At 62.7% G+C, this 22,684-nt stretch overlaps 2 protein-coding genes across 3 annotated transcripts in view; one reads left to right on the top strand and one right to left on the bottom strand.

Annotated features, from left to right (window-relative positions):
- Nucleotides 1–659: 659 nt before the first annotated feature.
- Nucleotides 660–5,292, bottom strand: RIMS3 (regulating synaptic membrane exocytosis 3). Its single transcript, XM_075722162.1, has 6 exons — nt 5,073–5,292; nt 3,459–3,600; nt 3,216–3,328; nt 1,356–1,457; nt 1,095–1,234; nt 660–872 (listed from the first exon to the last, which is right to left on the bottom strand). Exons 1-6 carry the CDS (start codon nt 5,290–5,292, stop codon nt 660–662), a joined length of 930 nt encoding a protein of 309 aa, XP_075578277.1.
- A 15,951-nt stretch (nt 5,293–21,243) lies between these two features.
- The window catches only part of NFYC (nuclear transcription factor Y subunit gamma), a 37,527-nt gene continuing 36,086 nt past the window's right edge, over nt 21,244–22,684 (top strand). For both annotated transcript variants that reach the window (XM_075722158.1, XM_075722157.1), the window contains exon 1: nt 21,244–21,265. The gene's annotated coding sequence lies outside the window, so the exon portion shown is untranslated. The remainder of the gene's footprint in view (nt 21,266–22,684) is intronic.

Below are 22,684 nucleotides of genomic sequence, written 5' to 3'. Positions count from 1 at the left end.
GCAGATGTTTCCGGTTGATCCGGAGTCTCTTAGATATTGCAGAGAGTGAGTGTGTTGCTAGCACGTGGCAAGCTACATAATAGAAGATGCTACATTCCTTGGAAAAAAAAAAAAATAGCGCCGAGTTGGATTTTGTCTGAGGTTTTTTTTCATTGAAAAGCTACCTTTTCCTCAGAGGCAAGGAAATGAAATAGAAGGAAAAGAAACCTCGTCAGCATGCTGCTTGCAGCGGCGCTGAATGAATCAGACCTGATGCTCTTGGGGCGGTCAGGAGAGCCGCGTCGCCTCCATTCCTTTCCGACGGGGTGACGGGACGAGGTGCGGTGACGGTCTCGGTCGGCAGTCGTGGCCCTCGGTCTGCCTCATGGTGGGGGGTGTTTTTTTTCTTTTGCTTCTCCTTCCCCCTGCCTCAAAACACCCGGCCCTCGCTCCCTCTCCAATGTCCTCCTCTGCGCGCTGAGATGCGTGCTCGGGGAGGAGTGTGTCGAGAGTGGGTTTGTTTTGGGAAGAAGATTTAAAAACAAAAAAAAAAAAAAAGGAAAGGGGAAAAGAAAAAAAAAAAGGACAGGATATTCAGGATATTTACAGCTATCCGCTAACAGTTTTGGTAGGTCAGGACGTCTCCTTTCCCCTCCCGGCCTCTCCCGCCAACCTGCCGCCTACGGGCAGGAGGGGCTGGTGGAGCTCTCCAGGGAGGACTGGGAGAGGCGGCGCGTCAGAGGTCCGATGCTGGAGTCGGCCAGCGAGGAGGTGGGGAAGAGTTTGTACCAGCCCGCGACCACGCTGGAGAGATCGAGCTCCTCCAAGACGATCTGGGCCATCCCCATGAAGCACTTGTGGTCCATGCGCCCGTAATCTCCCCAGACGATCACCTGCGGGGCAGAGGCGGCGTTAGGGGAGCTGCCCCGCTCGCCGGGTGGGCGTTTTGGGGAAAATTCAGCAAATTCAACGTGCCCGGCCGGGAAGGACCCGCCGTGCTCGGGGTGGGGAGGCTGCGGGCTGAAGGACAGCAGTGAGGACACGGGGTTTCCGTGCCCTGTCCTCGCTCCCCTATTCCCTCCCGTCTGCAGGTACCTGTGCGGGGAGTGCGTCACCTGCAGGACTTTGCCCTGGGGGCTCTCCTCAAAGAGCAGAGGCTGCTGGTATGACGGGTCGCACGTTTTCTTCGCCATCTTGGTCTTCTTCTTGGCCAAGCAGACGCCGTTCTCCAACAGGTAAACTTTCACGTAGGTGGCTGTGTTGAAAAACGGGCGAGAAACACTGACTCGGAGCAGGCTCCTGCGACGGTCCCGGCACAGCGCCCGTCCCCATCGCTCCCCCTCTGTCCCCGACCCCCTCCCTCTCCAGCCACCTACCAGGGATGGACTTGGAGCCCATCTTCGGGATAAGTCCCCTTGCCTGGATCACGTCCACCTCCAGCTGCCCGTTCCGGTCAGCCATGCCGACGTGGACATCACCTAGGCGAAGGGACGAGATGTGCTCAGCACCCTCCCCGATGGCCACCTCCCACCGGGGACGGCCGCAGCCCCGGGCTGGGCTGGTCCCCGCCCGCTCTCCCTTTTGGTGCTGCCAAAAAGCAGGCGGGAGATGTCATCTCTGGGACCGGCCGCCTCGGCACCCCTGCACGGCCGCCTGCTCCCCGTCCTCAGCACCCAGCGCTCCAGCGCGCCGAGCATCCCGCCACCGGCTGCGTGATGTATCGTGAATTTGGAGGAAGGACAAAGCCGAGCTGATCTGAAGACGCTTGGATTTGAGCAGCGAGGAGAGAACCTGGTGACAGCCACCTCCTCCCCACCCTCCCTGCCAGCTCCATCCCACGGCAGCCTTGCAGGGGGATTTTTTTTTTTCCCCTCGTGATGGGAAAAGGGGCTGGGATTAACCAGGGCTGCGCCTTGGCCAGGCGCTACCCTCAGCGGGGGGCAGGCGAGACCCCGGCAAGAGCCGGAGAGTCTGGGGCAGGAGGGGTCGGTAGCTGAGCACCCCACCGGGGCCAGCACCCACCAGCCCCCATCTCCCTGGGGCACTTCACTGGGGTCCTTCCCTGCTCCCTGCGGAGGGGCATCTGCAGAAAAAAAAAAAAAAACGTGGCCAGGCGCCTCTTGAGCTCGGCGTGAAGTTGTTCTCCACTTACGCTGTCCCGCTCGTACGTACGTATGTCCCTTGGCTGGCGGGTCCCCGTTGCTCACTGCCTTGTGGCCCCCGGGGGTGGAATTGGGGACGGGGAAGGGGCGAGCTGACGTCCCAGCGGGGTTTAATAGGAGATGAACCTGGATGTTCTCAAAACACACTTGGTATTTCAACAGCAAGTCAGGGCCGGTGCCAGGGGCTGCGCGAGGAACCGGCCAGCGGGAGAGGAAGGAGCCGATGCCGCGGCGGGGGCAAGGCAGGAGCTGTAGGGATTCGGCGTGCCGCGGGCACTGTGGGACCTTGTCCCACGGGAAGTGGTGGTGTCCCCTCCAGGGGACGGTGGGAAAACCCAGAGGGGTCCAGCTGCCCCCCTTCCTTCCCCTTCCCTCCCACCGGGGCCAGCAGGACCTGGTCCCTGTGCTGTGGGGCCGCGGGGGGCAGAACGTGGGACCCTGGCTGCTGTGGGACCCTGGCTGCTGTGGCCCCCCGGGGCAGCTCCCCCCATTCCCGGCAGCTCCGGCCTCGCAGCAGGACGCAGGGCAGACACCTCGGTGTGCCCCGGGAGCAGCCAGGGGCACGCCGCTGCTGGCTGGAAATTCAGACTTAGGGCACGACTTTCTACAGCCATCGTGGATTTAGAAGGGAAAAATGGAACAAAACCTGGTTTTGTTGGGTCCCCTCTGCGGAGGGAGGCTCGGAGGGGCTGATGCGCAGCAGAGGGGCAGAAGAGATCTCGGGGGAAAAAGGCAGAGCTGCTGCTTGCCCCGCGGGTGTCCTGCCCTCAGCCCTGCACGGGACGTTCCCTCCCTTGCGGAGCTGGCAGCGGGAGCAGCAGGGGAAGGCCAGAGCATCCGCAAGCCATGCACCAACCCAGCACGCGCTCAGCACCAAGGGACGCTGCCGGGATCGAGCCCGTCCCCCGGAGCCGGTGCCCTGCGGAGGAGCACGCGGCCACTTTTCCCCCCGCCGGCAGCCCCTTCCCTCTCGCTGGAGCATCCTCTTGCGCTGCCCAGCCCCGCACCAGGCAAGACGCAGCCCTTGCTCTGCGGGGCTGGAGACGGCACCCCGCTCCGCGCGCCGGCACTCACCCATCGGCGGGGTGGCCAGCGTCTGCCGCCCCACCAGCTGGCCCGGCCCCAGCCCGTCGAGGAAGTCGCTGAACTGGCTCTCGGCGCCCAGCCGGGTCGTGGGGAAGATGAACCTGCGCCGGGGAGAGCAAAGGGCTTTCGTGGAGCATCGGGCTGCCGGCTCTCAAGCGAGATCCCCCGGGAGCACAGGGAGGGTTCCCATCCCCGGCTCCCGTCCCCCCGTGCCGCCCCGCGGCGCCTTACGTGCCGTCGGAGCTGTTGCTGTTGGTGCTGCCGTCGGTGGACTCCCGGCTGCCTTGCCGGGTGACCCTGGTCCTCATCTCCACCGCGATGCCGGTCTCCGTGCTCCTCCGGATGTTGCTGCGCAGCTTTTTGGGGCCGCCCTCTGGAAGCCGAGATGGAGGGTGAGCCCGGGAAGCGCTCGCTGCCCCTGGACCCTCGTGCGGGACGGGCGTCAAACCAGACAGAAGAACCGGGGTGCCAGGCACAGCCGGAGCCTCCCCGCGTGCTGCTCCCCACCTTCGGTACGTTATCCATCGTCATTTACGCAACCTTTCCCTGGGGATGAAACCCTGCGGGACCCCGCCGGGGCACACGTCCCGGTGCCACTCACGCCGTGCCGCAGAGCCATGGGCTGCCTGCGCTCCCCGTGTCCCAGCCCCGTCTCCCCGCAGCCGTCGCTCAGCACCGACGCCATCGTGCCTTTGCACGGCTGCGAGCCTACCTGCGCCTCAGTCACCTCCCCAGCGTGCCGAGACCTGGCAGGCTCAGCTCACACATGCCCATACGTGCCCGCCGCCTGGCCTGTGCTGCTGCAGAGCCACTTCCCAGCCTCCAAAATCCCCAGGGCCCCGTCGACACGTGCCCGTGTCCCCCAGCTGCAGGGGACGGGCGCCCCATGGGCACCCCCAGTGCTGCAAGCGGGCACAGCCCCAGCGCTGACTGATGGGCAAAGTCTCCCTTCCTCCGCGTGCTTATCCCAGCCCCGCCGGGGTGGCAGATGGCGGGAGGAGGAGCATGGCCCGAGCATCCACCCCAGCATCGCCGGCAGCCCTGGCATCGCCGGCAGCCCCGCTCCTGCCGTGTGAGCATGTGTGTGTCGGCACCGCGCCGCGGCTGCTCCTGGGGGGGTCAGGTTTAGCTTCCTAATTCGGGGCTGCCCCCGTGGAAGCGTTTGCCTGATCCTGGCAGCCCCCCCGGAGCGGGTGCTGCTCACCTGGGCACCGGCAGCCCGGAGGGTCCCGGTCCTGCCATCCCCAGGTGCGGTTCTGCCCAGCTCCGGCACTTTTTGCTTGGCTTTTGGGGATAATTACACCCCTTGAGAAACACCCCGCATGTGCAGGGCTGGAGGGCTCCAAGTTAACTCCATTCTTTATAGGACATTTCCTGAATCATGAAATGCCACCAAGAACCAGAATAAAAAAAGCAATAACTAGAGAAAAAGCTGCACTAAAATGAGCTTTTTGCTTCCCCCGCCCTTTAGAAAGCTATTTTAAGCATTTAAATATTTCCCAGAGCCAGACCGCTTGACAAGTCCTTTCTCCGAGTTCCCTCCCTCCCTGCGCGCAGCCCCGCAGCCGGGACCAGCCGCTGCTGGGGGGACGCTGAGCCCAGACCCCCCGCGCTGGCAGAGCTCCGGCACCGTCCCCAACTCAGGTTTGCAAACGGTTTTGGCACCTGGAGGAGTGCCGGTGTGCCGGGGACGGGGGGGTGGGATTCACAACCGCCTTTTTTCAGTGTCTTCGTCAGACACAGGCGGCTAGAGCATTGCTTTGGGCAGCCGGGAGCGTGCACCTCTCCTAAAAGCAGAGGGCTGAGCCGGGGGGCCGGCAGCGCCGGGGGGCCGGGGCAGCTCACCGGTCTGGTTGAGCTGCAGCGTGCTCTTGCTCCACTGGGACAGCCCCACGATGGCCACCATCTTGGCGCCCAGGCTGGAGCGCCTCTTCTTGCTGGCGGTGATGGTGACGGAGTCGGCGCTGCCCCGCGCGCTCTTCTCGATGTTGTACATCTCGCCGCTGATGCTGGAGCTGCGGATGACATTCCTGGCCGCCGAGGAGCTGGCATCCCCGTTGAACATGGTCAGCCGCTCGCGCGCTCGCCGGCCCCGGCTCCGCTGGGTGGGATCAGCTGTGGGGGGAAGCCAGGGGACGCGTCAAGGCCAGCAACGCTGCGCGGTGGCACCGGCCGTGGCACCGTGCTCCCACCCAGAGCAGCCCCATGGGGGTGGGTGGTCCCCCGAGGCGCTTAGGAAGCCATGAGATTCAGGGGGCACAACCCATCAGGACCATTTTTCCCCACCCTTGGGGGCAGGGGCTGGTGCAGGGTGCGGTGAGGGAAGGGGTGCAGGACCCCCGGTGCAGCCGGGTCCCGGGGTGAACCCACCAGCGCCCTCGGGGACCCGGGCAGCCCCCGACGGCCAGGAGAGACCCGCCGGTGGGCAGAGGGCTCGGTGCGTCCCCAGCCCGCCCGGCTGGGGAGCAGGAGAGGACCATGGGGCTTGGGAACAGCCCCATCCGCCCCCGCTGAAAGTGTCCAGGCAAAATCACAACCGGCAAAGCTCCTCCCGCGCGTCTCCTTCTCAGAACCGCGGCTGCAGCATCCCTACGTGCTGCTCGGGGCGTGCCTCTGCTCCACCCCGAGATGGCTGCCTGCCACGGGGGCTGGATGCGGCCCCAGCCCGGCAGACCACGCCGGGCTGCTGCTGGGCTCCGCCGTGACGCCCTGGCAGCAGACGGTGCCTGGAGGGGCCCCACAGACGTGCTGGGGGGCCGGGGGGCCGGGGCGTTCGCCGGCGGCAGAGGCTGCGACGCGGCTGCCAGACTTCCCACACGGCGCAGCGGTTGCTGCCTTCCCTTCCCCATGAATATTTAAACTCCAGTGGGATGGGAGCATCCATCTTCCAAGGAAAGGTGAATTATTAACTCCAGGCCAAGTGAAGCCACTTTATGATAATGGATGGAGGCAGTGCCTGGAAAAATATTTCTTTTTCAAGAGAGACAGACAAAAATGTAGAGGATAAGTTATGGCCGGGAACGGAGGAGTGGGGCAAGGCAGGGGGCTTCACTGCCTGTTGCTGTCAGGGGAAGGAGCTTCGCAGGGGCACGGTCGGGCTGAGACACGATGGGAGCCGCAGGCTTGGCTCCAGCATCGCTGAACTCGTGGATTTATCAATTACAGACGGGATGCAAACAGGGAGAAGCAGGCGATTAGTCATTAAGACCATTAACGAGCTCCCAGAGAGCAGCAGCCGTCCCTCGTTCCCCTTCTGGCTGGAGTTTTGCTCCCCTGCTCTGCCCAGGCTCCCTCGGGCGAGCGCGTGGCAGTGCCCCACCGATTCCACCCTCCCCTCCTCGCGCCCAGCAGCGCTCGTCGCGGAGCGGGACGCCGGCATGGCCGCTTGCATTCGGCAAGAGCTGGGGTGTGCCATGACCGTAGCACATCCATGACCGTAGCACACGCTTCCTCTCGTGTACGCGTGTGCACATGGGATTTTTCTGCCTTGGCTGATGAACAGACGCTTGCACGAGGGCTCGAGCCCCTCGGATGAAGCCGTTGGCACCGGGCAAGCACGAGCTCCGCAGCCGGGAGCTGCCCTGGTGCAGCCGCGAGCCGATGAGAAGCCGAGGTGGGCGAGAGCAGCCAGCAGCGCTCGCCCTCTGCTCAGCGTCTGCTCGAGGAGGGATGGGGGCTGAGCCGCTACCTTTGGGTCCCTTGGGACCCTTGGGCCCTTTGGGTCCCTTGGGACCTTTGGGACGAGCGTTTTCCAACGCCACCCACCACTCTCCAGGCACCCTCCAGGCTCCAAACCCGCTGCGGCCGCTCTCAAGGGCTGGGGTTTCCCTTAGGAAGCGCCTGCCGCAAGGAACGGATCCCAACCACTTCCCCAACCGCAGCCCCGGCGCAGCCTCGGTCACACGCCGCTTCCCTTCCCCCTGCCTCGGTTTCCCCACCTGCAAACCTGACGTTAGACTGTGCCGAAACAAGCGCGCGTCCCTTTGCACGAGGGCTCAGCCAGGCTCAGCGCCCAGCTCCGGCCTCTCCACGCAGCGGAATGGGCAAGAAGAAGCTGTGGCACAACCAAGGGCTGTTATTTCTCCGGCCAGGAAAGGACAAAAGGCTCCTGCTGCTGGTTTCCCTGCTCGGCGCTTCAGCTGCCAGGAGAGCACCGGGCTCTGGTGGAAGCAAATTAGATCAGGAGAGCACCGTGCAAATGGGACCGTTTCCAGTGCAACACACACAAGGATAATCCACCGCAAAGGAAGGGGAGCGCACGCTCCTCAGCCCAAAGGAAGGATTTTCTTTACCCCGCCTGTAATTTTACCCATGATCTCTTTGCACAATCTGCTTCTGGCCTCTGCAGGAGCGGGTGCCGGACAGGGAGATCAGGGAGGTACCCGGCGCTCGCTGCTGAGATGAGCTCGGCCGGAGACTGTGCCCAAGCACCAAGAGCACCGGAGCCCACGGCTCCCACCACCGAGCCAGCCTCGGCACCGCCACAGCATCCTCGGCCGGCACAGGCAGCCTCGATGCTGCCTCTCCCCCGGCTCCCTTTCCCCCGCAGCAGGTGGGGACGCAGGGAACGGCACCAGGTTTCCCTTCACCCCCTCTCTGTATTTTATTCCCTATATTGCAAAACACCGGGATCCTCAGAACAAACCACCGCGCCGCCCCAGCCGCGGCTGGATCGCATGCAAGCCCCCTCCTTCCCTGCCATGGAAGCACAGCCCCGAGCTGCCGGGATGGGGGGCAGCGCCCGCAGCCCCCGCCAGCGCTTACCGCCGCCGCTGCGCACCCTCCTCGCGGGAAATGACAACCACCGCCACGAGCACCGAGAAGTTCTCCAGCGAGCCAGCCCCGGTTCCCCCGCGGGCTGGGATGGCTGCAGGATGCACGGAGCCCCCGGGCACCGGCTGAGCAGCCGGGAGAGGTGTCATGGCTGTAGCATCCCCCCGGCTGCTCTGCTGCTCGGCGGACGCGCAGCCAGCGCCCGGCACCGATGCACAACGCGCAGACGAGCACAACCGGCAGGAAAACAGGCTCCCTGTTGCATTTCGATCGCTGCTGCGGTGCAGGAGCCCTGGCGAGGCTACCAGGGCCGAGCCCTGCGCTCCCCACACTGGTACCCCAAAGGAAAAGAGGAGACGGAGGCATCTTACCGCCCTGCGCAGGTGGAGGAGGACTGGGCAGCGTCTGCCTCGCTCTCCCCACCAAGGAGGCTCAGCCCCCCAGCCCCATCCCCGGCTGGAGACGGAGGGTGACGGGTCTGGTTAATCTTTAAAGGGTTCTGGAGAGCGGGGCTGTGCCGGCGCTGCTTCAGCATCTCCTTCAGCATCTCCATGGTTACATCGCTGACCCAGTTCTCCTCCCAGCCCCAAGCAGGGGCAGAGCGGTCCAGCGGGGTGGGACGCGCCTCGGCAGGGCTGGGGGCATCCCTGAGCCAGGCTTCGGGCACCCAATGACCCCGCTGCGTCCCCTCAGCCGGGTGCCATGCACCTGCCAGGGGATGCCGGAGCCGGGAGAAGTAGGGAGCGAGGCGGCACAGAGGGTGGGGGGTCACGGGCGACCCCAGGGAGCTGACAGGACTGTGCGGTCCCGCTACCGGTGCATCCCAACGACCGGCCAGACTCAGCGGCTGCACGTGGCGAGGAACAACCCGGGGCTACGAGGGAGCCCTGGCCCCAAATATCCCACTGAGATAGAAATGGGGGGCAAAATATTGATGGGAAACGCTGGGTGCTTTGACAAAGGCTCTGGGGAAGGACGGAGGAGCCCGGCAGGTGCCCCCACGCAGGTGGGGAATGGCCCCTGATGGTGGGTGGGGAGGGGAGGAGGAGGAGGGAGGTGATAAATGAGCACCTGCCTCGCCAGGGAAGGGGGCAGAGGGATTTTGGGGGCTGTCTGTTCCCTCGAAGCCCCTAAGGTGGGTGTCCCCCAGGTAGACAGGGTTGGAAAGCCCTGGCAGTGGGGCAGCGGGTCCTCTCCCCCCCGCGCTGCCCCTGCAGCCCCCGGCCCCTCGTGCTGGGGCTGCCTCCAGCCCGGAGGGAGAACACTGAAGTGTTGCCAACATCTGGAGCAGGTAGGCCCTAAAATCAGCACTTTTGGGGAAGGAAAAGCTTGTTAGAGCTGCTGGTACGAGGCCCTGCCGCTCCTGAGCAGGGCACAACACGCTGGGGCAAGCTGCGGCGGCACAGCCTGCGAGCGCATGCTCCTCCTTGTACTGGGAAGTAAAGCAAGGGTTTATTTCCCCTAAAAGTACTTAGTTCTAATTAATTGCTTCAGGTTTGATAGGCAGTTGCTCATATAAATTTAATTGCCCAGCAAGAGGTATAATTCAGTGCACACGAGCTGAGGACTTGCAAGTAACTCCAGCTACTGGAGTTACGCATCTCATTGCTCAGGCAGGTTATAAAAGTTCTAATCTGGCTGGAACACGCTGGAGGCACAGCATTAATCCTCCTGCACAATCTCCATGGGAAACAGAAACCTTGAAATTAAAGGATGGGTCTGAATGTGCTCCATTTGTGGGAAAAGCGGAGATTAGAGGGGAGAAGTTTGGATGGGGCCAAGCCAGGGCTGTACTCAGGGATCCTGCGGGAGCAGCTCCGGCCCGAGGTGCTCCAGCCTGCGCCTGCCCCTGGGAAACGGCCGGACTCGCACGAACGAGGTTTAGCAAGTCTGCGCCCGGGGGTGAGGAGGAGGAGGAGGAGGGCCATGGGGCAAACCCCGCGGCGTGCTCCTGCCGGGTTGCTCCCGTCCAGCTGGGAGCAGGAGGACAAAACGCTGGAGCTGCTCTCTGGGAGGGATGGCAGAGCAGCGCCAGGAGCTGCTTGTGTCGGCGGGGCTTTGCCAAGGCGGCAACCGAGCAGCCCGGTCTGTCTGTGGCAGCCGGAGGCTTTCCACTGGGATGGGCAATGGTGGTCGCGGTGTGGGTGAAGAGCTGGGTCCCCTGCACAGACCTGCCGACGGGATGGACGGTGGTGACAGCGGCCAGCGCTGCGGCCTGGGAGCACCCCGGCGGGCTGAGAGATGGCTTTGTGGAGACCAGCTCCTCCAGCGACACATGGCACCTCTGCTGGGGTAAGCAGCGGGATGGTACGCCTCGAGCCTGGGCGCGGGTCGGGTCCGAACAGCCTTTCTGCTCTCGTCCGCGCTGCCGCGCTGCTCCTGCGCACAGGGGTGGACCGGGAGCGATAGGTAACCGGTGCCGCAGCCCTGCGGGGGGGTCTCCAGCCCAGCCCCAGCAGTGATGGCGTGACACAGGTGCTGGCTGTCCCATGCTGGAGCGTGCGTCTTCCTCAGTCCCAGCTGTGTCCACGCGCGCCTTGGCCACGGCGGTTTCCTTGCCGTCCCCGTTCACAAAGCGCACGTCCATCTCCAGCCAGCCTGGCTGCAGCTCCCGCGGAAGAGATGCTCCTGGCAGACAGGATCCATCCGGAAGCACCGGGACAGGGAACCAAGTACCTCCGGGAGGGACAGGCAGGAACACGGCATCTTCCCGCACCCACCTCGCGGCCGTCTTTCACTGGGTGGGGGGACGAGGGTGGGAGCTGGGGACACCCACGTCTGCCCCTGCCTGGTAGCCTGATCTTGGGCTAAGATCCAAGATGCCAGGAGCCCAGGGCCAGCGCCCTGACCACGCCGTCCCTTTCCCCCATGTCCCTGCGTGACGTCTGCCGCTCAGTTAAATCAGATCTGTGCTGAATCCTGTCGTTTCCTAGGCAACATAAAAGAATCAGAGGAGCAAAAGCCACCCGCCGGGGCTGCGGCGGGGGACGGCTGGCTCCCGCCGAGCCCAGCCTGCAGGGTTAGCTGCCCGGTGGACGAGGGCTCGTGGCACCGGGGCATCACTGATGGTCCAGTCTCATCCCGCGGACATGCTGCTTGGACCAGGCTCCCACAGGGCAGAGCTCAGCGCCTCTGCGTTGGCTGCTGGTTTTGGCCATGATGGGCAGCTTGGGAGGGAGCAGGACCTCGCTGGGGACGTGCACGAGCCGGCGCGTGGCCGCTGCCAGCAGCCGCCTTGGGTAGTGCGATGCTGCAGCCATGCGGCCCCGAAAACTGGGCCACTTCCATGGGGAGGCAGCGGGGACGTAAGAAACCAGTCCAGGGCCTTTGGTGGCCCCCGGGATGGGTTGGGGATGGGCTCACCCCTGCTCAGACCCCAACCCCTCGCCTGGTGCTCGGGCACGGAGGGCTTGCACCACCGTGGCGGGGCCGGGGCCGGTGCCGATCTCCCCCAGCACGCAGGGGCTGTGGAAAGGAGCTTTTCCCGTTACCCAGCAGCCGCTGCCTTCCCGGCTGCACGGCTCCGAGCTCTGCAATGCAGCTCACACCACTCATCTGCTGTGTGTGAATCCCATCAATATTTCATGGAGATGCTTCCTCCAGGGGAAGGACTGCTATCAGCTCTGGCTTTCTGCTGCTCCTACCAGCACTCCTCCTCTTGCAGAGAACATCTGATTTCCTTCCACCGGCAGCCAGCACCCAACAGCCCCCCCTTTTCCCTCCCCTTTCTGCATTAGCAAATATTGCTTTGCCTTTCAGGGGCTCTGTATCCCACATGGGCCAAGAGCTCTGAAGTCCCCTCGGGTTCAAATTGAAGTACTGACCGTATTCTGCCCCTGGTCGCTTCAGCCTGCCCGCAGCAGAGGTGCCCAATGCTACAGCCCCGTGTTGGGCTCCCCAGGTCCAAGCCACTGGCCCCGCAGCTCCAGGGTGGGTGACCAAATCCACCCACGCCCCCCCCGGACCCCTCCAGCTCTGTGTCCAGCAGCAGGATGGTGGATGTGGCCCCGTCACAGCTTGGTGCTGGCAGCCCAGATCCCGTCTGACTGGGTCCAATCCGCCCTGCCTGGCTGCTTCCAGCCCGCAGGTCCCAGCTCGCTCCAGATCCCAGCGGGAGCCAGGGGGTAAGGCAGGCTGTTTGCAGAAAAAGTTGCTTTTAAAATGCTAAGGCTGCACTATTATAGCAAAGCTTCTTAAGGGATCAGCAGAAAACTTGCTTCGCATAGGAAGACTTCTGTGAGCCGGAGTGATGCCAAGAGATGGCGGGAGCCCGGCACTGCCCGCGGCAAACACCCATCGCTCTGCACGGTCTGTGCCTGACCCGGCAGAGACGCCGGGCGGCTCTCCTGGACCGGCACTGGCACCCGCATCCCCAGCGGAGCAGGAGGACAGGCCGATGGGGTGCTGGAGCAGCTGATCCCAGTAAGGTGCTGCTCACCGGGGCACATGTGCCTTGGCTGGGGAAAGGGGGATGCACGAGCGTGCCAGGGCGAAGGCCAAATGCTCTCACATTGCCCCACCACCCAACTAAAATAGGTGCAATCCACTATTTACAGGCTGAGAGACCTCCAGCTCCGGGAATCCCTTTGCCACCATCTGTGGGAAGGATGAGGAACCCGGGGAGGCTCCCGCCGTGATCCCTCCGCGGTCCAACGCAGCATCCTGGGGCAGGCGGGGAGCCCCTGAACCCAGCAGGCAGCGAGCACGGTGTATCAGCAGGGCTGTCAATCCTGCACTAAATCACTTTAAAATAATTACTAAATGAGCCTGTTTCCCTGCTATTTGAGATGCTGCGACAAAACATTTTAAGTGGATTGAAATGGATGCAAGGAGATGGTGCCGCACGGCTTGGGTTTTAATAAGCAGGAAAATTGGGCATTTTCATAACCTTAAACTGCATCTTGCATCAACGTGATGCTTCCCGTAGGGCTGCGGCGCAGCGAGAGCAGGCGTACGCCCGCAAAGGGCCCGATCCGCACGGGCTGACTCGGCTGAGCTCGAGGAGCAGCAGAACCTGTGGGAGGACGGAGCTCGGGGTGTGCGGGGGAAGCTGGTGGGGATCTGCCTCCCGATTTGGGGTGCAAGGGGCCAAGCAAGGGGCAGACCAAGGTGCTGCGATCTCATCCCCTGTCTGTGTCCCACAAAGGCTACTGCGACCAGTGCTGCAAGGACGGGGCTGAAATGGGGACGAAGCAGGAGCCCAGGAGCACCGTGCCTGCCAAGAGGCGCGCTGGGATGTGGGAGGCTGCAGGAGTTCGCCCTCGCAAAGGGATGTCGGAGAAGGTACAGCGCTCTTCAGGAGAGACGCGTAAGCACAGCAGAAGGGCTGGCTTTCAAGAGGTATTGATGTAGAAAGAAATGGGCACACGCCTAAACTGGGGCTGGAGGCGAGAGGCACGGGAGCAGCCGCTCCGCTGCTCGGGGAAGGAGCCGTGCAACGCGGGCGGCCGCGATGGGCTGGGTCGGGCAGGTGGCCCCTCGTCCTGCAGCAGAGCGACGACCACGGGCTGCCAAGCCTGGCAGCAAAGCCGCTGGGTTTGTGCTGCAAGCAAAGCCCATCCCCGCGCCGCTGTCCCGGGGGGATCCCCCAGCTCCCACTCTCGGCACGGTAACGAAATAAGCGGCGCAGCCCCGCGGGATGGTCCCTGTGCACCAAGTGATGCGATTCAGCGCAGGGCTAATTGTTTTGTTCAGCCTCAAAAGGCCCCTTGCTATGCCTCCCGGACCCCCGGGAGCAGGGACCGGCCACCACAGAGCCTGGCACGGCCACCACCTCCCACAGGGACAGCTCTGCAGCTCAGGGTGAGCACCCACGCAGTGGCCCTGGCTCTGGGGACCATTTTGAGGTGCAGAGCAGCCATCGCTCCGCAGCAGCTCAGCGGACGCGGTGGCTTCCCAGGCCCACGCCTGTTCAGGTGCTTCCCCGCCGCGGGGGATAAGCGATGCCCTCGGGCTTCTCCCCACTTACTATCACCCCAGTTAGAGTAAGCATGGAGCAGCACAGGGGTCTCTGCCCAACCCGGGGCATCGTTTCCCTCCTCCTCACCAGTTCTTTAACAGATTTCCCTACAGGAGCAGCCACAGCACCTGCCCAAAACGCCACGGAGGGCAGAGCGGGCTCTCCGGATCGCGCAGAGTCAAACCGATGTACGAGGCGCAGGCTGGAGATGCCGGGAAGCCCGGGGAGAGGTGAGTGCCGGCGTTACGTGGGCTGCTCGGTGCGAGGACGAGGCCCCACGGCAAGCCCTCCCCAGGCAGGACCCCCTGCTTTCGCCGGTCCCTACACCCATTTCCCCGACGGCGGGGTCCGGCGTGCACGGGACGGGGTTGACGTCAACGGGTTTTCAGCGGGGATGATGGATGGCACGGGAAAGCGCTCCCGTCCCCGAGCCGCTGGCTGGGAAATGCTGCCCGCCGCCCCGAGCCGGGGAGGGCTCCGGTAAAGCAGCCCGGGCAGCGCCCGGCTGGGGGGTCCCCAGGGCCGGGGGGTCCCCAGGGCTGGGGGAGCGGGGCCGCAGCCCCCACGCTGTGGGCGCAGCGATGGTTTTGGGGTGTTCGCCTCTCTGCTCGGAGCCCGGGGTATGTTTTAAGGGGTGCCAGGCGCACCTCGTTGGCAGCCGTGGGGTGCGAGGGGGAGCACCGGGGCTGTCCCACCGGGGGTCGGGACCCTTCCTTCCCCCCCCCCTCCCCGGGGCTGCCGGAACGCCCGTCCCGCTCCTCCCGGGCACCGCATCCGCGCCGGGCATCCCCAAAATCAGCGCTCCCCGCACCCCCGCCGCCGGCGGGGGGGATGCTCCGGGGCAGGTGCGGCCCCGCTCCCCGCCGGGGGCCGTGGGGACCCATCCGGTCGCCGTCCCGGGAGCGCCGCACCCCGCGCCGCCGCCCCGGGCACTCACCGCTGCCGCCGCCGCCGCCGCCCGTGCCCGCTCCTCCCCTCGGCCCCGGCGGGCTGCTGGGAGCGGCGGGCGGGGGAGCCCCGGGCCCGGCCCCGACGGCCCGGGGTGCCGCGGAGAGGGGCCGGCATCCCCAACCCCCCCCGAGGGGCTGCCCCCCGAAAGGTGCTGGCTGCCCCCCGAAAGGTGCCGGCTGCCCCCCGCTCCCAGCGGCTGTGCTCCGAGCTGCCGGCTGCACCCCAGAAGCCACCGGCCGGAGCCTGCACCCATCGGTCGGGTCCTAAGGGCTGCTGGCTGCACCCTACACCTGCCAGCCAGAGCCTGAGAGTCACCAGCTGGACCCTACACCCATCACTCGGAGCCCAAGAGCTGCCAACCTGACCCTTCTCCTACCAGCTGCACCCCAAAAGCTACTGGCCAGACCCCACTGCTATCACCCGCACCCCGAGAGTGGCCACCCGGACCCCACAGCCATCAGCCGGACCCCCCGGGCTGCCCACGGGACCGTGGAGCCTCCGGCCAGACCTGCAGCGCTGCCAGCCCGTCCCTGCTCAGCCTGGGTGGCCGCCGTGCCTGCTCCTTCGGGAACGCATAAACTTCCCGGCTCCAATCCCTTTTGGCTGCTGCCAGAGCGTGAGCGTGGCCCTCGCGGGGGGATGGGGACCGAAGGGACGCTTCTTGTGCCCTGGTTTCTTCCGAAGGAGAAAGTTTGAGCGGAGAGGCAGCCCCGGTTCCCGCGCTGCCCTTGGACTCACCTTGGCTCCCTGAATCCAAACACTAATTTCTCTCTAAGCAGCGTCTCTCTTTACTCATGGTAAATTCCTCCAGTGCTTTCCCTGCGTTGCCTCTGCAGGCTGCGCATCGCGGCTGACATGGAGCCACGTGCCAGGAGGAAACCCTCCTTCGCCGACTTTAACTCTGTCCCTCCCTAAAATAACGCCGGGCTTGGATTTCCCGGTGGGTGGGCTCCCCACCCTCGCCGTGCCGGGGGTCCTGGGGCTGCCAGCAGCATCCCAGGCTGCGGGGAACCACCCGGCCCTCGTGGGCAAAGCCTCCGCTGGGTTCCCCGTATCAGTGTCAGGGCCTGGGGAGTGATTTGGGACCGCGTCCCCACGGCGGGTTGGCAAGCAAGGTGCTCAACGGGCAGCCATCGGTGCAGGGAGGGTGGGGGGAAACTCCCCCTGCGGCGGCCGCTGGAGGGGAAGGGTGTGCCGGGGAGAGCCGGGGCGCGGCGGGTCCCGGCGTTGTGCACGGGAAAGCTGGTTAAGGAGCAGGAATAGCTGAAAGAACTAAATATGGAAACTTGGATAAAACATCGCTGAAGTAGGGAGATGGTTTTCTAACAGAATTCAAAGCATATAAACAAACTCAGGGATGGAGAGAGGTTGTCTGGAAGGGGCCTTTATGAGTAATATTTAGAAAAACGAGCTGAAAATATCTCTGTTAGGGCCGGCTGTTTCATCAAAGCAAGCTTCCAACTTTGTGGGGAAAGTGTCAGTCCCGGGAACATATTGTTTCAGAGGAAGAGATAGTGAAAACTCATGCTTCGATGGCGAAAAGCCTCTCCTAACTTTTTTTCAACTGCCACATTTCGATGATAAAACATGAAGCTTCATGGCAATAATAATATAATAACGATAGTAAGTTTTCAGTTCGATTGGTAGGAAACTTTCTGACCCACTCTGGTTTTCTGCTTCCCTTGGCAGGTTGCTCCGGGATCCCTCGCTGACCTCCCGCCGGCAGAGACTCAGTGGCTCATCCCCGCACCCTCGGGGCCGGGGGTGTGCGGCACCAACAGCTCCCACAGCTGATCCCCTGGGAAACGCATCCCTGGAGCGGGATGGACAAAAGCCCTGGCCTTGGTTTTACACTGGGATCCCATCGGGGCTCTCCCATCTCTAATGTCTCTTAATTCATTAAGGAGCTCAGCTCCCCGGTTTCTCAGCTCCTCAACACCTTCTCCTTTACATTTTGGTTTTGTGCCGGCGAAAAGGGGGTGGTTTAATGCGATTACTCCGGTAAAGCCCACGTAAGAGGATTCCCGGGGCTTGGCTTTGCAGTACTGCAGGGGCTATCAGCAGCGTGTGGCACAGGGGGACGAGCGTGCTGGCCGTGGGTTAACGGAAAGCGCAGAAGAGGCTTTGCACCCCGAACCGTGGTGTCCCCGCATGGGTGACCCCCGGGATTCTGCAGACCCCGTGCATGCTGCCTTTACCCTGCCTCTGCAGGGCAGAGATCTGCCTGTGGCATGGGTGCTGCTCGTCCCGGCAAGAGGTGGGTGTAATGGGCAACAGAAAACCCAAGGAAGGGGGCAGAAACACCTGGGCTCTGGGGCTGGGCGTTTGGGGAGGGAGAGGGCTGCACCTTGTGAAGGGTTATGGGGAGAGGATGGTTTACACTGGGCCTGGGCAAACCCAGCGTGTTTTGCGGAGCGTTTTCCAGAATAACGCTGCCCCTGGGCAGTGGCCAGTTCGGAAAGCCAGGCTGCGGGGTGGGCGCGGGGTGGGCAGAGGGCTCGTTGCCCTGGCACCGCTGGAGCCCTTGCCCACGGGGACGAGCATGTTGCTGCCGGTGCTCAGGGAGGTTGTGAGTGCTGCAGCAGCTCTGCAGCCTGCTCTTGCTCCTGCGCCGTGTCCCACTTCTTGCAAGAGAAGGAGCTACGCCGAGATGCCGTAAAAATCTCCTTTTGCCGTTCTGCAGGGAGCAATCAGGTCAGGTGGGCTCACCAGTATCCTACTGGGAAAGCCGGCGTGGTTGATCTGTGCTGGGCAGCAGCCAGGCAAGAGGCACTCGCACACCATCTGCTTCTCCTCAGGATGCTGCAGGCACTGGGAAACCCGCTGTCCTGCAGTGGGACCAAGCAAACTGAACTGAATCCCAACTCTGAGCTGGGAGCTGCATCCTCTGCCCGCAGCTGGTGAGGTGAGAGTGCTCGCTTGGAAATGGGGTCTCCCGGTTAGAGCTGGGCTGAGCCTCTCGGCTCAGAGTGGCTCATCCGCAGCTCTTGAGTTGAGGTTTCTAGATTTCATAGCTCTGGGGGGGAGTTTAATGTGATAGGACAAGAGGAAATGGGCTCAAGCTGCACCAAGGGAGGTTTAGATTGGATATTAGGAAAAATTTCTTCATGGAAAGAGTGGTCAAGCATTGATACAGGCTGCCCAAAGAGGTGGTGGAGTCCCCATCCCTGGAAGTGTTCAAAAAAACGGGCAGAGGTGGCACTCTGGGACATGGTTTAGTGGGCATGGGGGTGTTGGGTTGGTGGTTGGACTGATGATCTTAGAGATCCTTTCCAACCTTAATGATTCCTAGTTTTTACTTTCATTATAATTAATCCAGCCACCAAGCCAGGAACCATGAAATTGCTACTCTCCCCTTAATTGGTTTAGTGGTGGACTTGGTAGTGTTAGGTTAATGGTTGGACTGGGTGATCTTAAAGGGCTTTTCCAACCTAAATAATTCGATGATTCTATGCCCTGGGGATGGAGGGCTGGGAGGATGAGGGGGAGCGCAATGGTTGGTTGGGGGCTCCTATCTGGGCCGGAGAAGGTAAAAGCTCCTGGCTGTGCTGGGAGCCGAGCTCAAACCTCAAACTACCCAAGTACAAAAGCTGCCAGTGACCCACAGCACCGGGGCTGACACCAGATCGTCCTTCAGGTCTGTTGGTCTCCCAAGGAATCCTTCAGCAACACCTAAACCATCCCCTCTCCCATGTCAAATTACCTTTCTGGGTTTTCCTTTCAATGCACAAGACAAGGTTTCTACAGGGCCTCTAGAAACGTGCGTACGTGTGCAGGCATGCTGATATCTACTCTTAACTTAAATATCATACAGATGGTCCCCAGCTGGGAGATGTGTCGGGTGGGATGTGCAAGCTGGGTTTGCAGCCTGGCATCAGGTGAGAACTGAGCTGTGGCCCAGTGGGGCAGCCCACCAGACTGATGGGCCCCCAAATCTGGCCCTAAATAGCCATTTTTTCCCCCAAAATCTACAAGGCAGCATGCCTGTGTCCATACATAATTTATACCAAGGTTTTTTTTCTTTTCTACGCTTTTCTTTGCTTGGGGACAATTGCCCCAAAGCAACAGCTTATTTGGGACGAGTCCAGAGGACTGCTGTAATGGGAGTCCCGGGGGACAGGAGGGGGCTGAGATGAGGAGAAGGGCCAGGCACGTCACCTCTGCTCCAAGAGCCAATTTTCCTAAGCATCAAACAACTTCAGCCCTTCCAAAACCCGGCCCCGGGGTGCTGTCAGCGCGGCACAGCTCCTTGGGGTCCCATCGCCGGCGCGGGAGGGAATCGGCCGAGCCAGTAGCAGATGTTGGTTAAGTGCGAAATCAACAAACCACGAACAAATTTATGCAAGCACCGATAAAGCAGAGAGTGGAAAAGCACTTTTTTTTCTTCTTCCTTGTTTTTCTTGGCTCCTCCACGTTTCAGGCAGGCTGACACAGAGACCTCTGTGTTTGCAGATGGCTGCGATCCCTCCTGGGGAAGCTGAGCGGCTCCAACAATGCATCCATTGCTGCCGAGAGAGCAGGTGGGGAGGAAACGGAGCATCACGGGCGCAGCGCAACGGCACACAAAAGGATTCAGCAGGAGGAGGAGCGGGGTATTGTGCAGAAACCCCTCGAGCAGGGCCTGGTCCCTGGCAGGGAAAACAGCTGGCTGGTTTGACAGCTGTGCCTGGCAGCAAAGCCAGCAGCAGTGCTGGCTAATTGATTTATAAATGACTCATTTTGAAGAGGCGCCGTACAGCATTGCGTATCACCACCCTCAAACGTTACAGTAAAAGGAGGCTGGCTTAGAAATTGTGAGAATTAGAAAAAAAAACAAACAAAAAACCCAACTGTAGCATGACTTTTATGTCTCTTGGCTGCCTTGCAAGTGCCCCGAGATCACGAAGTTGCAAGACTTTCAGTAAAACTGCAGGAATTTGCTGCAAAACATCTCCCACTTCAGTGCCAACACGCAGTCTTCAGGGCAGCCGAGCTCTGAAACCGCAGCATACGCAAGAATTTGCCCCATTTCCTACATTTGGGCAAATGTCACACAACAGAAACCACAGATCTGAACTCTCCCTGTTTGCAGGGTGCAGGAGGGATTTTTCTCCTCTCTTGCGCAGGGTGCAGAGCCCACACAGCGAACAACTGTACCAGAAACCTCACCAGCAGATGTCACCAATCTTGGAAACTCTATGGAAAGGGTGAGGGGAAGCGCAGCAGCCACACAAATGACTCTATCCTATCTCAAATGGCATTTAAGGCACCAGGAAAAGCCTCTTTCTAGTTCTAAATTGGATGCAAACCATTTGGGCATCAGAAAGACAATAAGGAGGCAAAGATGGAGCCACTTTTCAGGATGTGCTTTTTTATGGGAAAAATACTGAAGCAGCATGAGTCACGCTTCAGCGTAACATATCCCTGAGCCAGAAAAGCAGTCCCTGGGAAACGATTTAGCTGGCTGAACTGGAGTACAGACTTTTGCTTGAACTGGCTCCAGCTGGGGTAGGATAGTAGCACAAAGTTACCCTGCGATGATAGATCAGAGGCCTGTGCAAAGAGTGTTGGACAGCTCAGTGAGGTTTAATTTGGACAGCTCTCAGGGCCCTGACAGGCAGGGCTGGGAACCTCCCCGGATGAGCCGACAAAGCTACGCAGGAGCAACTCCTCCACCGTGGCCGGGCCGGCTGAGCGATGCAGAGCTCTACCTGTCAGCCCCGGCAGCGGGGTCCCGGGAGGACCCTCGGGCTGCGATCCCCGGGCTGCCAGGCAGCTGCCTGGCGAGAGCCAGGCCCTGGGGGATGGTGAGCAGCAGCGACAGCTTCCTCCAGCGCCTCAGGTGAGAGACGGGGAGCGAGGCAGCGGGCCCCCTGCCCGGGGGGCTGCCCCACGCCAGCCCGCCGAGGCCTAAAGGCCTCGGCGCTGCTGGAGCCCAGGCCCGCACAGGCCTGGGCCGGGGACGACCTGGGCCAGGCCCCGCTGCACCCAGGGGCTCGGCTCCCCGTCGAGGTACGGCCGGCACCCGCGGCCAGCACCGGCGACCCCTCACGTCGTGGCCCCTCATGCCGAGGCCTGGGCCCCGGCCCCGAACCCGAACCCCCGCCGGGCCCGGCTCGGCCCAGCCCGCCCCAGCACAACTCTCGCGAGATGAGCCGCGGGTCAGGCGCCTGCGCAGTGCGGCGGCCCAGGGGAAAGGGGCGGAGCCTCCGCCCCGCCGCATCACGGATCCGCCGCCATCTTGTTTCTCGGCCGCTGGGCGCTCTGCTCTGCTCTGGCCGCCCCCCTCCCCCTCCTTCCCGCCTCCCGCCGGTCGGGCCGGAGGCAGCGCGGGCGCCGGGCGGAGGAGGCGGAGGTCGCGGCGCCGGCTGCCCAGGTGAGTGCGCGGGGAGCCGGGCGGGACGGCGGGGGGAGTCGGCGGCCCGTGAGGGGGCGCGGGGCGGGGGCGGCCCGGGGGGTTCCCCCCCCTTCCCCGCTCCTGGCTGCTCCGCTCCGATTGGCAGAGCCGCACCGCGCCCGCTGATTGGCCCGCGCCGGGGGAGGCGGGCGAAGGAAGCTGTGCGCTGATTGGCCATCGGGGAGCGGACCGGGGAGAGGACAGGAAACCGAACCGTTTCCCCGCGCGGCCCGGGGTGGGGGAGGGGCGCGCTCGAGGCTCGCCCCGCGCGGGGGGTGGGGGCGGCCGGGCCCAGGCGGGAGGGAGCGAGGCCGCTGCGGCCCCGGGGCCGGCGGAGCGCCTGGGACCCGGGGGCAGCGCCCGGGGCAGGTGCTGCCGGCCGGCGGGCAGGGCCGGGCAGGGCGCGGAGGCCTTCCCGGGGCGCCCGGTGCCGTGCCGTGCCGGGCAGCCGGCGGGCGGCGGCAGGCCCGATCTGCCGCGCCCCGACAGGGGATTTGCTGCGGGAGAGTTCAGTTTCACGTACCGGTGGTGGTGTATTTTACCGATTTTGGGTTTTTTTTTTTCCCGCCCAAGCCTTAAGGGGCTTCTCCAGGGCCTGCCCCAACACTTGGTGGGAAGAGGGGCGGGGGCCGGGCCAGGCTGCGAAGCAGACGGAGATAACTTGTGAGTCTCTGGTGAATATCTGAGGGATCGTTTGATCTCTGCTCGAAACCCAAGGGCACTGAGAGCTGTGAAAATATCCGTGTGTAAATATGGTCTCCCTAGATTCTGCTTTCTCCTAAAATGAAAGAAATGCCCCCCTTAGTAGCTAGTAAAGCACTATAAAAGCAGTACAGCTATGGCATGGATGAAAGCTAATTATTTTTGGCTGGGCTGGATTTCATTCAGGTCGCTGCATTCCCCGGCCGCATCGTTAGCTGTGTGGCTGTTCGGGGGTCAGGGCTGAGCGCTGGCCCGGGACAAGCGGGGTGGCAGGACGGCTCCTTGGTGGCAGGACCGGCTTATGCTTCGCATGTGCTGAGCTGTGTCCCAGGGCTGACTCCAGAACCCAGAGCTCTGGCAGGCTTCAGGTTGCTCGCAGAAGAAGAAACAATAGCGCTGGCCGCTTCTTCTGGTATGTGACTCTTCATACCGCCTTTTGAGACACTTGTTGACTAAAGTACTCTCCACGTACTTAGAAATAAATAGTTCTTGTCTGTCTCAATAGCTGTCTGAGTATGGGCAATTAAAAGGAAAGTCTCAACCGGCTTCAGAGCCAGCAGCCCGCAAGCATGTGGTTAACTTTTCCTCTAGTCCTACATCCAGAAAATAGACCTCCTGGGTCATCAAACACCATTTGCTGCTGTTGCCCTTGGCAACACTGTGTGTCTTGTCTTAGGCTTGCCCGTGCCCTTCTTA

Source organism: Pelecanus crispus, chromosome 16, assembly GCF_030463565.1.
Source record: "Pelecanus crispus isolate bPelCri1 chromosome 16, bPelCri1.pri, whole genome shotgun sequence".
Lineage (NCBI taxonomy): Eukaryota > Metazoa > Chordata > Aves > Pelecaniformes > Pelecanidae > Pelecanus > Pelecanus crispus.
This window is presented reverse-complemented; position numbering and strand designations above follow the sequence as displayed.